The 14,369-nt window shown below is 37.2% G+C and overlaps 2 protein-coding genes and 1 non-coding gene across 4 annotated transcripts; 1 reads left to right on the plus strand and 2 right to left on the minus strand.

Moving 5' to 3' along the window:
- LOC109950315 (tubulin beta-4B chain-like) lies at positions 1,009-4,608 on the minus strand. The gene is made up of 3 exons (XM_020568869.1): positions 4,197-4,608; positions 2,107-2,162; positions 1,009-1,155 (listed from the first exon to the last, which is right to left on the minus strand). The coding sequence occupies exons 1-3, from the start codon at positions 4,606-4,608 to the stop codon at positions 1,009-1,011; spliced, it is 615 nt and encodes a 204-aa protein (XP_020424458.1).
- LOC18769881 lies at positions 10,276-14,072 on the plus strand. Of its 2 annotated transcripts, none has more exons than XM_020567751.1 (3): positions 10,276-10,833; positions 10,952-11,545; positions 13,697-14,072. In XM_020567751.1, exons 1-3 carry the CDS (start codon positions 10,686-10,688, stop codon positions 14,020-14,022), a joined length of 1,068 nt encoding a protein of 355 aa, XP_020423340.1. In that variant the 5' UTR covers positions 10,276-10,685; the 3' UTR covers positions 14,023-14,072. The 2 variants fall into 2 exon arrangements, with proteins under 2 accessions (XP_020423340.1, XP_020423341.1); XM_020567752.1 differs by lacking the exon at positions 13,697-14,072 and adding an exon at positions 13,038-13,685.
- TRNAE-CUC lies at positions 14,185-14,257 on the minus strand. The gene has a single exon. It is a non-coding gene; the product is annotated as a tRNA-Glu (tRNA).

Consider the following 14,369-nt stretch of genomic DNA (forward strand, 5'->3'; position numbering starts at 1 on the left):
ATAACCCAAAAGGCATACGACGATAGACAAAAGTGCCAAATGGACATGTGAATGTCGTTTTTTCTTGGTCTTCAGGCGTGATAGGGATTTGATTATACCCTAAGTACCCATCTAGAAAATAGTAATAACCGTGCCCAACACGTCTTTCTAGCAACTGATAAATAAAAGGAAGCTAGAAGTGATATTTTCTAGTTGCATAATTCAATTTCCTGTAATGCAGACTCTCCATCCTGTAATAGTTCTTGTCGCGACCAACTCATTTTTGTCATTTTTTACAACAGTCATCCCTCCCTTCTTTGGCACAACCTGTGTAGGACTCACCCAACTACTATCACATATAGGGTAAATAATACATGCATCAAGCAATTTTAATACCTCTGCACAAACCACTTCTTTCATGTTGAGGTTCAATTGGCATTGATGCTCAATGGATGGCTTACGCTCCTCTTGCATTAGTATTCGGTGCATACATATAGAAGGGTCAATACCCTTGATGTCGGTGATCGTCCACCCAATTGCAGTTTTATGTTTTCGCAACACCCGCAACACTTTTTCTTCTTTAGTTTAACTCAGATTTGCAACAATAATAACTGGTAAAGTTTCAGAAGTTCCCAAATGAGCATACCTCAAATGTGTTGGCAATGGTTTCAGAGTGAGTGTAGGTGCAGTAATCACAGACAATGCAGTCTTAGGAGGTGCCACACCTAGTAGTTCGAACTCATTCCTTCTCCTCGGGTTGTACGGTTGTGATGCATCTAAATACAAGGAATATTCAGCAACCATTGGGTTGTCATCTTATAAGGTAGCGGCATGGACCAATGTAGATTCCCATGGATGGCTCGGATTCTCCTTTTCAAATGTGTCCATAGCAATTTCATCAACTAATTCAATGCGAAAACAATCCTCTACTTCTCTTGGAAATTTCATTAACTTTGAATGTCGTTTTTTAATTCCGAACTCTCAAAGTTAGTAACCCTTCTTCCACATCAATTAGAGTGCGTGAAGTAATCAGAATGGGGGGCCCAAAATTAGCTTTGTATCAGAATCTTCTTCCATATCCAAAACTAGAAAATCAACCGGAAATATAAGTGTATCAACCTTTACTAGAACATCTTCAATAATTCCGTCTGGATATATGATTGACATGTCCTCCATCTACAAAGAAACAGTAGTGGATTTAATTTCACCAATGCCAATCTTTTTAGCAACAAATAAAGGTAGCAGGTTAATGTTAGGACCCAAATCACATAAAGCCCTTTCAAAGAAATTATTTACAATAGTGCATGGAATTTTAAAATTCCCTCTATCTTTTTGCTATGGTGTAAGCTTCCGTTGTAAGATGGCACTGCACTCTTTAGTGAGTTGGATTTTCTCGTGCTTCCTTTTCTTGGAGAGGATGTCTTTCATGAATTTTGCATAATTTGGCATTTGTTCCAAAGAAATGGCAAAGGGAATGCTTATATGCAACTTTTTGAACATCCTCAAGAATTTTGAAAATTTCCCATCAATTTTATTTTTCCTCAACCTCTACGGAAAAGGGATTGGTGGGACATATGGCTTCAATGGAGGGGAAGGAATCGGTATAGAATTTTCTTCTTCTAGGGATTTCTCAACACTGGCTTCTGGGATGGTGATTGGCAGTGAAATTGGCATGCCCCACTTCCGTCGCAGACTTCTCGGCTTCTTTTTCTTTTATAATTCTTCTTTTTCCAAGTCGACCGCAGTATTCACTTGCTTCCCTTTACGAAGAGTGATTGCCTTTGGATTTTTTGGGTTAACTTCGGGTTGGCTTTGCAATACTCCTTGGTTTCTTCCGCTCATTACACTAGCTAATTGGCCTACTTACACCTCCAAATTCTAAATAGAAGCATGTTGATTCTGAAGTTGGATTTTTGTTTCAGTCATAAATTGAGTGGTAGACATAGTCAACTGAGTATGCGCATCTTCCAAGTTTATCTTCTTCTCTTGAGGCGGAAAGCCAAGTGGAGGTCTCTGCACATTCTGATTATTGCTTCATGAAAAATTTGGATGGTTTCGCCAACCGAGGATGTATGCATTGGAATAAGGATTATTCCTCTATCAATTAAATTCTGTAACTTGATTGACTTGCTCAGTAGACACAAATGGGTTCCTTGTAGTGCACTCTGAACTTGCATGAGGTCCTGCACAAAATTCACAACCAAAATTAGTATTAGTGTTCACAGCAATAACACTCAAAGAATCAACTTTTTTAGTAAGATTAGAAATTTGTGCTATTAGCAAAGCCATAACATTAACTTCCAAGACCCCAGCTAGCTTCAGATTCATTCTCTCACTTGGCCATTGGTAACTATTGGACGTCATGGTCTCCAATAGTTCAAATGCTTCAATAGCCGTTTTTGCCATTAAAGCCCCTTCAGCCAATGGCGAATTCAGAAATTTTTCAAAAAAAAGGCAATATTTAAAAGGCTAAAAATTCAAAAACAAAATTTAGACAACCAAATTTCTTTAGAATTTAAACAATACTAATGTCATTGATGGAAAAAAATAATAATAATAACAGTACAAACAAAACATGGAAAGCCTCTTTGATGCATTTAGTCGAACACATAGTGGGCGCTAGCCAAAGTTTTAAACGGTGAGGAGTAAGCTTTTTGAGATACCAATTGTTACCTAATAAAACATATCTTCAAGACTAACCCATAGGCACTTAAATTTGCACTGGAGAAATCTTTAAGAGATTTGGAAAGCGCTTTGGAGTTGTGGGTTTTCTAGATGGAAGGGAATCCTAATCTGCGCACATGGTTAATTGATCATGGGATAATAAAAAGGTGTTTTGAGCTAGAGGATAATAAGAAGGTTAAAGTAGTAATTTGCTGAGTCAGAATTGCATCAATCAATACTGTCCATTTCATTAAACTCTTTTTGAGTTGAAGGATAACAAAGGTGACGTCATTTGCGCTACAAAAAAATGAAAACATAAAAACCCAAGTCATCTTCCTCGTTTTGAAATCCTTTGCAACACACCTCAGATGCAGAACCTTGGGACCAGCAGAGGTGCATACTCCAGACTCTTCACAGGATTTCCGGCAAAAGGAGGTGCAACTGCACTTCCTTGCGCCTCTGTAGACTGTGGGTTGGCCACTGCCTCCAGCTGCTGCATCAACTAATGTCTTGCTTGTTTGACTCAACCTATTGTAAAAAGTCTAACCATGTTGGTAGCTTATGGTAAGGACACTTGCGCAATAAATCTTTGAATCGTTCCCAGACTTTATAAAGAGACTCCTTACCATATTAAGTGAACGGCATAATATCTTCCCGGAATTTTGCAGTTTTGGTTGGAGGGAAAAACTTTGCAAGGAATTTCTTGGATAAACCATACCAAACTCCTTCAACTCCTTACACAAAATAGTGTCGAAAAACATCCTGCCATACCAAAAGGGAAATTATACAACAATATCCATTAAGTACAAAAGTGTTGTAAATGTGGAGCCCAAATGCCTATAAATAGGGCTTCTCCATACTTGTAATAATACACAGATATACATGATAGAGAACAAACATTCTCTTCTATTCCTTCTCTCCATCTCAATTCTCTCTCCAATTTCTTCTAGATTTATAACACGTTATCAGCACGATTCTCTAACCAGCTGAGTTCTCTGAAAAAACCCAGTCAGATAAACCAACACACACAGAGAGAAACAAAGAGAGGAAAAATGCTAGATCCGAGAAATGATCTGCTACCTCCACCTTCATCCCCCACCAACTCCTCCATTTCTTCTTCCGATCTCGACACCGAGCCAATAGTGCCGAGACCCCCAAGCCAACAACAACCTTCTGGTCCTTTAGATCTGCTGCTATTGAATCAATTCCAAATAAAGTCACTGGCTCAAATAACTCCACTTAACCACGTTTCTTCCTCTTCTTATTCTGTTCGACACCTAATCCAGACTCTCTCTTTCGTTTCCACTAAATATTTTTGTTTGCTGCTCCTACTTACATTTTCTTTTCTTCTGAAATAAAAAAAAAACGAAAGCAAAGGGATAAACCCAAGAGGAGGCGAATCACGACCATGATTGTTCACTCGAAGCTCAACTTCATTGTGCTTTGCTTCTCCACCTTGTTCCTGCTTCTACCATTCACTCAGGCTACGGATGTCAAATATTGTGGTCAGACAGATGAATATGTTGTGAAGGTCCAGGGAGTCGAGATATTGCCTGACCCAGTGGTGAGAGGCAAGCCAGCTACCTTTAACATCTCGGCCTCCTTGCGAACAACATCAAGAACGGAATCGATCAACTCGGCACCTTCGGTGTAATGACCTTTGGCCCAGTTGTTGCCGGCACCGGACTGGCCGAAGACGAAGTTGTCAGGGCGGAAGATCTGGCCGTACAGACCGGATCGGATGCTGTCCATGGTACCGGGTTCAAGATCCATGAGGACGGCGCGAGGGAGGTACCGGCCGCCGGAAGCCTCATTGTAATAGACGTTGATCCTCTCGAGTTGAAGATCGGAGTTGGCGTCTCCACGCGGAGTACGATGGAGTTGTCGTGTATGGGGGTCCGAATGGAGGGTACTCCAAGGGTGGTACTGTGAGGACTTCTCTGGTGTGTAAAGAAAAGGGTCCATGCTACAAGAAGAAAGTTGACTTCCCAGAATTGGTCTTCCAATTCAAAGGTCCAGGCGGTAATGGTGGACCTGCGATTATTTTGGGCAATTATCAGCAGCAATGATGAAAGCAAAAGGAGATCCAACAGCAAATCCACCGAAAGAAAGAAAAATATCACATTTTTTTTATGCTTTCTATTACTTTATTATTCCTCTACAGTATTTAATAAACCAATTGGTGCAAGTATGCAGATTACAGGTGGAAAGCATTTGATTTGAGAGACAAGCATGATGCCTTCCACAAACGATAATAATATTATCTGCTATACTATTTGATCGTGGTGTTGATAAGAACCCACCAATAATTGCCTTTACTTTATCGCAAATTTATTTTTATTTAAAGTATGATGTGGAATTGACCCTCATACTTTATGAAATTTAATTTACCGCACATTTATTTTATTTACTGTATGGTGTAGGATTATTACCCATACGACAGTATTTATTTAAAAGGGTGGTGCGGGTTTATCGTCCACGCCTTTACTTTTATTTAAATGTATGGAGCAGAATTAGTGCCCATACAAGCACGTTTACTTTATCGCAAATTTACTTTTATTAAAAGTATGATGTGGAATTAACCCTCATACTTTATGAATTTACTTTGCTGCACATTTACTTTTATTAAAAGTATGATGTGGAATTAACCCTCATACTTTATATTGCCTTTTATTTAAAGTATGGTGCGGAATTAACGTCTATACAGCAAGCAATTTAATTTATGAATTTATTTTACCGCACATTTACATTTATTTAAAAGGGTTGTGCGGGTTTATCGTCCACGCCTTTACTTTTATTTAAATGTATGGAGCAGAATTAGTGCCCATACAAGTACGTTTACTTTACCAATTTATTTTACCGCACATTTACATTTATTTAAAGTATGGTGTGGGTTTATCGTCCATACCAGTTATTTATTTACCAGTAATTTATTTTATGGATTAAATGTGCTGTATGATGAGTTTTTACAGTATGCAGATCAGGACCAGAAGTTCCTTGATCCTCATCATACAATTATATCAGGACTTGAAGATCCTTGATGATGATGTTAATATGAGAGCTGGCAGTCTCTCCGGTACTATATTTGTAAACATGTGATTGGACTTGAGGGTCCTTGATCCCTGACATGTAAATAAGGACCTGGCCTTAATGATGTAACAGTACCGTATTGTTTCATAATGCCGTACACATGGATGATAACTGTACTGGCAAATGTACTGTCCACATGAATAGATACGTATTCATGACTTGATGAATAGTACCGGATTTATGAATAGTGACGTATACATAAATATTAACCATTTTGGGTAAACCGTCACTATATTCAAAAAAGGAACCTGCAGTTCCTTAAACTCATGGATGAGCAATTAAATGAGATGCCAAAAGTTCCTCAAAATATGGACAATTATGTAAGGGCTTGAAGTCCAGAAGTATGTACAGAAAATTGTAAAAATGTCCATACCATGAGAATATGTGATTTTGGCCCGAAGTTCAAAATCTAAGGGGATTGAATGTCCATACCATGAGAATATGTGATTTTGGCCTGAAGTTCAAAATCTAACAGTGTTGAGAACCTGAAGTTCCAACAATTAAATGGACAACCCTTGAGGTATTATTGCAAATTGTGGTACGCCACATATTTCTTTGGCATAAGAGAATGATGAATTTAATAAAGTTCGATTTTGTTATAATCGACCCCTCAAGGAAGAAATATATTTTGTGAATTCCGGTTGTTAAGAATACACCGTGAAATGGATAATATCAATATAAACCTCAAATGATGAATTGAGGCTCCCACATATTTTGATATATCTGGGCCAGAAGCACATGGATTCAAATATATGAGAAATCCCGAATTTGAGGTTGTGGGTATATAGTAGTTAATGCTCTTCACTACTATATTGCGATATTATCGTAGCTTTTACTCAATTCATATTTCATGTCCATTTGAAAAGGGCAAATAAATTCTGAGTTTTGTGTTTAGCCCAGGCCAAAAGTTCCGGGCTCCCATACGTTGAAATATGAAATTTGAGAGAGTCGATGTGGTTATTTGAACCTATAAGGCACAAGGTTCTAAACCGTCATTTTGAAAAGACGTAAAAACCACAGGTGCAAATTTTAAGAATGTGCGCAATTATTATAACAGGAAAGGAGCAAGTTGAAACGCAGTTGCTCCAATCAAGTCTTGCAAAGGCAATATCTATAGGAGGAATTATGGCTACAGTTTTTCAGGATCCCAATATCTTTCGGATCCCCATATATCTTTTCTTTCCCAGAGTCCAAAACTTCACGTGGCCTCTGATAATGCCTGTCGGCACTTTCGGCATTTTCAAGTATTATTTTCGTCAAAACTGATCTTGCTTTACGGATTTCACGGAGCTACTTTTTTAAAAGTATCCCGAGAATCTCGCAATTTTCCTATGGTTAATTTGAAATTCACCGATTCTACCTATTCATTGTATTTGTGTATAAATGTGTTACTAACGAAATTTTCTTTGCAGAAGACATCCAGTTTTCTCCATACCTACCTAGTGATGCGATATCTACTTGTTTTTCTTATCAGTGAGCACTTAATATGCCCGAGAAGCAAGACTATCTCTGATCATCCATTCAGGAAGCGAGACTATCCCTGATCACGTTTCCGCCACATCAGGGAACTGTGAAGGCAACCTTATGCTCTAATCTCCGGAAGTTCTTCTAAACTAGAAGAAATGAGAGCTTGTTGTTTGCTCCCACCAGCTTCCTTCCTTGATTGCTGAGCTTGTTGTCTGCTCCCACCAGCTTCCTTCCTTGATTGCTTACCTTCTCTTGCAATCAATATCACATTATTTTTGCATTTTTTCTCTTTTTATAACTCTCTGTTCATAAGAGATTTTATTTCTTTAGAATGAACATCTGAAGAAAGAATCCATGGAGTGATCCTAACTCTGAGGGTTATTTGTTTTTGACAGAGAAAAGAGTTGTGATTTTGCTCTTGCAAGATATAACTAGATCATCAAGCGCTACATTATATTTACTGGGCCGATACGAGCTTGAATGACACTTGCGAAAAGTTTCCCCCACCTAAGGATGTAAGCAATATTTGTGTTATTATATGCTTATATACTTATTTGATATTTTATCTTGAAAGGTAACCAAATGGGGAGATAAGTCCGTTCCAAAAGAATGGCTTGTATGTATCCATGAATTATTAATGCAAATTTTACAGATTGTAAGTTGGATACATTGATAATACACTGCACAGATTAAAGTCCCATAAGAACAGAATATGGGTATAGCAGTGATCAATATGATGCACGCCTGTTGCGTAGCAAATAATATGGATTGAAGTCCCGAAAGGATAATCCTTCGACATGTCAATATTGATATTAGGCACGCCTAATGCGTAGCAAATTATATGGGTTGAAGTCCCATAATATGGGTTAAAGTCCCAGAAATTAATTGACATGTATGAATTAACTTGTAGCATGCCTGCAGCATGACAGATATATGGGTTCTAAATGTTCCAACTCTCTAAATAGAGATTATCCGCGCCCTACTGTAAAATAACGCTCTATTGGAGGTTATAATCCACATTCTCACATAATAAAAGCCCCATGAAGTGGCTTGGGTACCCAAAAGCAAAGAAATGCTTATAATTGATGCATGCGCATGCACATGAGAATGGTGAGATCATGAATTGATGAATGACAATTTTTGGTTTTGGAGTAGCTACTCAAATCATCAATGGGCTGTGTTGATTAGAACCACGTTCAATTATTAAATGTCGACAATATTATTGGCCAAAATGGAATGAGGTAATTCCATTATAGATGAGAATGAACGTGAAAGAACAAACCCACAGTACGAACCCCAAAAGATGTTAATACTGAAATTTATACTTGGGTGTTCGGAATAAAGGGGAATATACCTACTTTGTATGACACACTGTTTCTGGCAGAAACAAGGAATGTTGGGTTTTCTCCATATTTACAGATTCAATTGTGCCCCCCTTATTACACAATTACGGAGACCAACATATTATCTTTAAGGGTTATTAAATGCACGGAGCATATCGCTAGAAGCGATTTTCTAAAGATGTATAAATAGCTGGGTAAAAGCTATATAATGTGTCATAAAGTTTAATCCCTTTTAGACAAAATCCGTTGAGAGGATTGACATTGCATAAAGCAAGTCCCTAAAGGACATGCACTTGAAGCACAAAATTTGTACTCAATATTAATATGCATAAATTACCTCAGTGAGTACATTGATTATAATGTGATTGCAACACATTAAAGCTTCTGCAGAATTCACGAAATATTTGTCTCGACTTAAAAATCGAGCATTATGCCAACGAGATTCTTGCTTATACTAAGAAAGTATTGAAGCATTTTTATGAGGATTATCCGTTGGACACTTTAAGGATTTTCCGGAAGTATATTGGACCGTACATCGTATTTTCCAGATAGAGCTCAACTCCATCACCATCATTTTGGGATGATGTGAGGCATATTTGATGCTATCTCAGCATAACGCCATATACGGGCATACTTTTTTTTGAGTGAACTTACAAATAGCCCAAGTGTTATTAGATATGCGGACTCTGGAAATTTCTATGGTCGCATACTGGAAAAGCTAGTCATGAAGTTTTCAGGGGGAGATATTCATCAGGGGGAGCGTGGTTTTAATAAAGACCTTCATACACTGTACTCTTTTTCCTTCATCCAGGTTTTTATCCCACTGGGTTTTTCTTGATAAGGTTTTAACGAGGCAGTGTCGCTCAAGATTGACTCATAGAAGCAGTGTCAACTACGATATTCAGAAAGGTGATCAACAGTATGACTTAAAGATATTTTGCTAAGCATCAGGGGGAGCGTGCCATCAATAAAGATCTTCAAACACTGTACTCTTTTTCCTTCGTCCAGGTTTTTATCCTACCGGATTTTTTCCTGGCAAGGTTTTAACGAGGCAGTGTCATACGCGCGTCAATATACACAGAATTTTATGTTACACATGATTATGTACTTTTTTTTTTGACCAGTTTTTGTCCCACTGGGTTTTTACTGGCAAGATTTTTTAACGAGGCATATTCTATATCATTTGTAGTCTCCAAGGGGGAGTGTTGTAAATGTGGAGCCCAAATGCCTATAAATAGGGCTTCTCCATACTTGTAATAATACACAGATATACATGATAGAGAACAAACATTCTCTTCTATTCCTTCTCTCCATCTCAATTCTCTCTCCAATTTCTTCTAGATTTATAACAAAAAGCTAAAACTAGTGTTAATTTCTATCAAATTCAATTTATGTAAACTACGTCATGCAAATTAATGTGTGCATAGTGCGTAGTTGGAGTTTATCTGAACCACCTCAATATCTCTGCCACACTTGATGTCACCATGTATATAAAGCAGGCACTAGCCTTGAAAATAAAACAAAACACATGCAATGCCCAAAAACAAAATAAGAAAATAACTCTAACAAAAGATGAGGACGCATCTTTAGTCTCTTTCTCTTATCTTCCAAAGTTTAAGCAGTGAAAGATAAGAAATTATTGTATGATACTGAAATATATTTACGTGATTTATTTTTGTCGACATGTTATATGGACGACACGTGATATATTTTGTCAACATATTATATTATGAATGAACGACATAATTAAAATTTCTTATTTTTAAAATATAATTATCAATAAATATTCATTTATATTATAAGATGTGAACAAATATCACATCACCGTGTCCTACCCTATAATTAATTACTTGTGAAAGAGAGTGGAGCAATGAGTTGTGATTATGATTTTGGTTGTTGTGAGGATTCGATTAGTTCTAATCCAAAAATGAAATAAAATAAAATATATAAAAAACCCCACATAGAGCCCCCTATTATATATATATTACCGTTATGCCAGCTTTCAACTCTAACCATGTCCATGTCATGATGCACCATTTCATGTGAAATCATATCACCTTTTCCTTTTACAACACCAAAAGAATTATCCCTCTCACTCACAAACAAACAAAAACACATACACACAGAGAGAAATTAAGAGATATGAAAAGACAGGATAGTAGTCTGCGCTCAGCCTCCTCACGCGGTGAAAATGCAACAGAAAATCTCCACGGAAAGACCACCGGCTGCATGTCCGGCATCGCCCACCTTCTCTCTAAATACCACTCTTCCCGCAAATTCCTCACTTTTGGTTTGTTCCATTTTTTTTTCCTTCTTTATCTATATATTTTGTTCATCCATCTCTCTCTCTCTCTCTCTCTCTCTCTCTCTCATATATTTTGTAATTTTATGTTTTTAATTATTTTCAGGGAGAAAGCAAGAGAAGAATGGGGCTGGTTCCTCTTCTAGAATATCAAAGTCCTCGACAGCAATCCAAGCTTCCACACCGCCTATATTAGGTCAAGTAAAAAATGGAGACAAGTCCATTTATCTGCGTAGATTCTTATGCAACGTACCAAGAAGTCCCACGCTTCCGGCAGAGATCCGGCGCTCCAACTCTGTGGACCCGCCTGAGAGCTCCCCAATCCCACCAACCTTAGTTGCGAGGCTGATGGGGTTGGAACAGGCTCTAGCTCCGCAAGTCACGCCAAAGACAGCGGTGCCAGAGCCCACGTCCACCAATAAGAGGCAGCAGCTTTTGGGCGCATTGGAGAAGTGTGATGAAGACTTGAAGGCCCTAAAGAAGATCATAGACGCCGTTCGGGCAGGGGAAGGGCTCCGATCACCCGCCTTGATGAAGCGAATGGAGACCATTGGTGACAAGAAGAAAAGGTTTTATGGTGCAAATTCAAAGTGCTTGGAGTTTGGTACTGAGCATCCGAGTCCGGTGTCTGTTCTTGATGAGTCTACTCGTTCCCCTTTCAGCAACCACCAACACTACAAAAAGCAAGTGTTAAATTACGGTATGTGCCATGTTCTCTCTTTTCTTCCTTACAACTTTTTCTTTTCCATTTTGCTTTTGGTACTTATAACCATCTAGCATCTCAGTCTTTAGTCTATTTTTTCTTATTTTTAATATTATATTTTAGAAGATATCAATCTTTGGCCCTTAAAGCTTTATTATATTTATTTAGTAAATAAGTTACTTATACAAATTCTTATATGTGTGTGTCATCAGGCATGTTTAGCATGCTCCCTTTCTGCAATACGCGATTAAAGCAATCTTGTTGTTTCCTTATACAAATTGTTTAATGTGCCATAGGCCAAAATGAGCAGAAAAACTTACTTCTAATATGGATATTACGATTTTGCTATTTTCGGCCAATAACACAATGATACGTGAAAAAGTTATTTTACGTATCATTGTGTTATTAGTCGAAATAGCAAAACAGTGTTATCCCCATTGTACGAGAATATTTCTCTAAAATGAGATGTAAACTACCAACCCAAAGACCGAATATTTATAAATATTTTCATACGGAAATTGCATTCAACTGGAAGTGGGAGCTTGTAGCTTTGCCTTCCTTTATGACGAAAAATAGAAAGAAAAAAGAAACTAATAAAACTTATTAAAAAATAAAATAAAAAAGGAAGTTAGAATCTGACAAAACAAGGTCCAAGCAAATGAAGATTTTACACCAAACAGAAGAAGATTAGAAGAAAAAGTCGCCCCTAGGAATGTTTCTTTTGTGTCCGAAGAGAGCATCCCTAGGAAAAAGTCTGCTATGCTCCACCAAAGATTTAGGATTCCAAGTTAACTATACTATAGTGGGAGACAACCTAATTCATCTCTTCCATCATACTATGTGCAATCATTAATCATCAACACTATATATATATATATATATATATATAGATTAACCTTAAATCAAATCTGTGGAGAGGTTGTTAAAAAAAATAAATAAATAAATAAAAGTTGCAACTATTATAAAACAAAATTTAAATACAAACAAAAATTAACAAAGAAACGTAATTTAGAGATATTTAGTTATATATTCATTCTTAGCACTAGTGTTATAGATAAACACTATACCACTTAAGTTCTATAAACAAACCCAAAAAAACAAATTATACTATTGCCAGCTGTCTTATTTTTTAGTTTACTTAATATACTAATTTTCGGTTTTACCCTTTTGTTTTAAGTGTTTTAGGTTTTTTGTGAGGTTTTGAGATTGAGCTAGTTTTAAGAAAATCAATGGTAATTTTGTATATTACAGAAAGTTTAAAATCTCTTCGTTATATTGTAAATAGGTTTTGACTGCATAAAAAATGAATCAAGATGAAGAAAGACAAACCTATTAAGAGCCTTATTAACTTTGCATGGACTATAAATCTGAAATTCCTTCATGATGGAGTCAAAGTTGGTTCAAAAGCAAAAGAAGAGTGAGAGAGACAAATGGAAAGGAAAGGAAGACAAACCCTAATGGATTTACCTGGCAAAACCCTCTTTTGCAGGCTGTGGGTTCCATGACCACTTTGTATGGACTAGGATATGTTTAAAGATTTTGACCCCCCCAAACAAAAAACGTATATGCTTAAAGCTACGTCTGGAAAGAAGAACGTGCACTGCGCGTGGGGACAGCCTTGTTGAGGACATCATGCATTATGTAATGATGTACAATTTATGCGTGCATCCCTATGCCTACAGCTAATGGTTATCCAAACCCAGACAATTCGGAACACGCAAGAAGTTTGTAGCTCAAATCGATAAGAATATTTATTTTTATATTTAAGATCTTAAATTCGAGTGCTATAACAAGAGTTCTTTATTTAAGTGTACATTTTTCAATTAGGGTTTATTGCAAGATTATTTATTGATTTTTTACTCAAAAACCAAAAAATCATTACATTGTTGAATTTTCATAAGTCATCATGGGTTGCAAGGTGGGGATGGTCTATGGAATTAGTACTCAACAGTGAGCACTTTTGTAATGAGTCTACTGTATTTCATCAATTCTTTTGGTTCATGCAATTGCACACGAACATGCGTGTAGTAATAATAGCTCGATTTTAAACCGATCGGGCCAGTCTATTTGACACCGCTAATATATTATGTAATTTTTTAAAAATGAATTTACGTGAGGCACATAAACTGTAATTTAATTTGAATGCAGGGCGAGCACAACCTCAACAACAAAGGAAGAAACCAGGAGAGGAGGACTTCATCAACATCAATCCAAGTATCATTGACAAAATCACAACCGAATCAGTGGAAGCATCATCATCACCATTAATATGGAACAGCAATGCCATGCGAGAGAGTGTAGAGGAAGTGTGCAGGGACATTGCTTGGGGGGAGAGGAGAGAAATTGGAAGAATAGGGTTGGCTTTACAGGACCACATTTACAAAGACTTGATACAAGAGATGGTTACAGAAATGGGATATAGTTATGTGTATTCACTGCCCTTTGAGGCATGTAAGAGAAGACTACGTTTCTAAATGGTGTGTACTACTTGAGTAACATGAATGATTTTTGGGGATTTTATTATTATTATTATTATTAGTGTTTTCTTTTTCTTTTTGGTGATTAAAAGGACTTGGGTGATGCTTTTCAGTTTCAATCATTTGGCATTTAAAAAATAAAAACTCAACAAAAAGCATTTCCGTTGCCGGGACTTGAACCCGGGTCTCTCGGGTGAGAGCCGAGTATCCTGACCAACTAGACTACAACGGAACTTGTTATACTCTTCTGCTACAAACTTATATGTTTACTAATGCAGCTTACCTGCTGCTTTGGACAAATTTTAGGGGATCATATTGTTGTCCGGAGAGCAATCTTATTGGAA

Source organism: Prunus persica, chromosome G7, assembly GCF_000346465.2.
Source record: "Prunus persica cultivar Lovell chromosome G7, Prunus_persica_NCBIv2, whole genome shotgun sequence".
NCBI classification, from domain to species: Eukaryota; Viridiplantae; Streptophyta; class Magnoliopsida; order Rosales; family Rosaceae; genus Prunus; species Prunus persica.

What these genes read in the sequence shown, in the direction of transcription:
- LOC18769881 (XM_020567751.1), top strand. Translation starts at nt 10,686, where the DNA reads ATGAAAAGACAGGATAGTAGTCTGCGCTCAGCCTCCTCACGCGGTGAA. An exon ending in CCGCAAATTCCTCACTTTTG is followed by an intron (nt 10,834 to 10,951) that starts GTTTGTTCCATT and finishes AATTATTTTCAG; the next exon opens with GGAGAAAGCAAGAGAAGAAT. An exon ending in AAAGCAAGTGTTAAATTACG is followed by an intron (nt 11,546 to 13,696) that starts GTATGTGCCATG and finishes ATTTGAATGCAG; the next exon opens with GGCGAGCACAACCTCAACAA.
- LOC109950315 (XM_020568869.1), bottom strand. Translation starts at nt 4,608, where the DNA reads ATGGACCCTTTTCTTTACACACCAGAGAAGTCCTCACAGTACCACCCT. An exon ending in GCCTCTCACCACTGGGTCAG is followed by an intron (nt 2,163 to 4,196) that starts GCAATATCTCGA and finishes AATTTTGTGCAG; the next exon opens with GACCTCATGCAAGTTCAGAG. An exon ending in CATTTGTGTCTACTGAGCAA is followed by an intron (nt 1,156 to 2,106) that starts GTCAATCAAGTT and finishes GTTTCTTTGTAG; the next exon opens with ATGGAGGACATGTCAATCAT.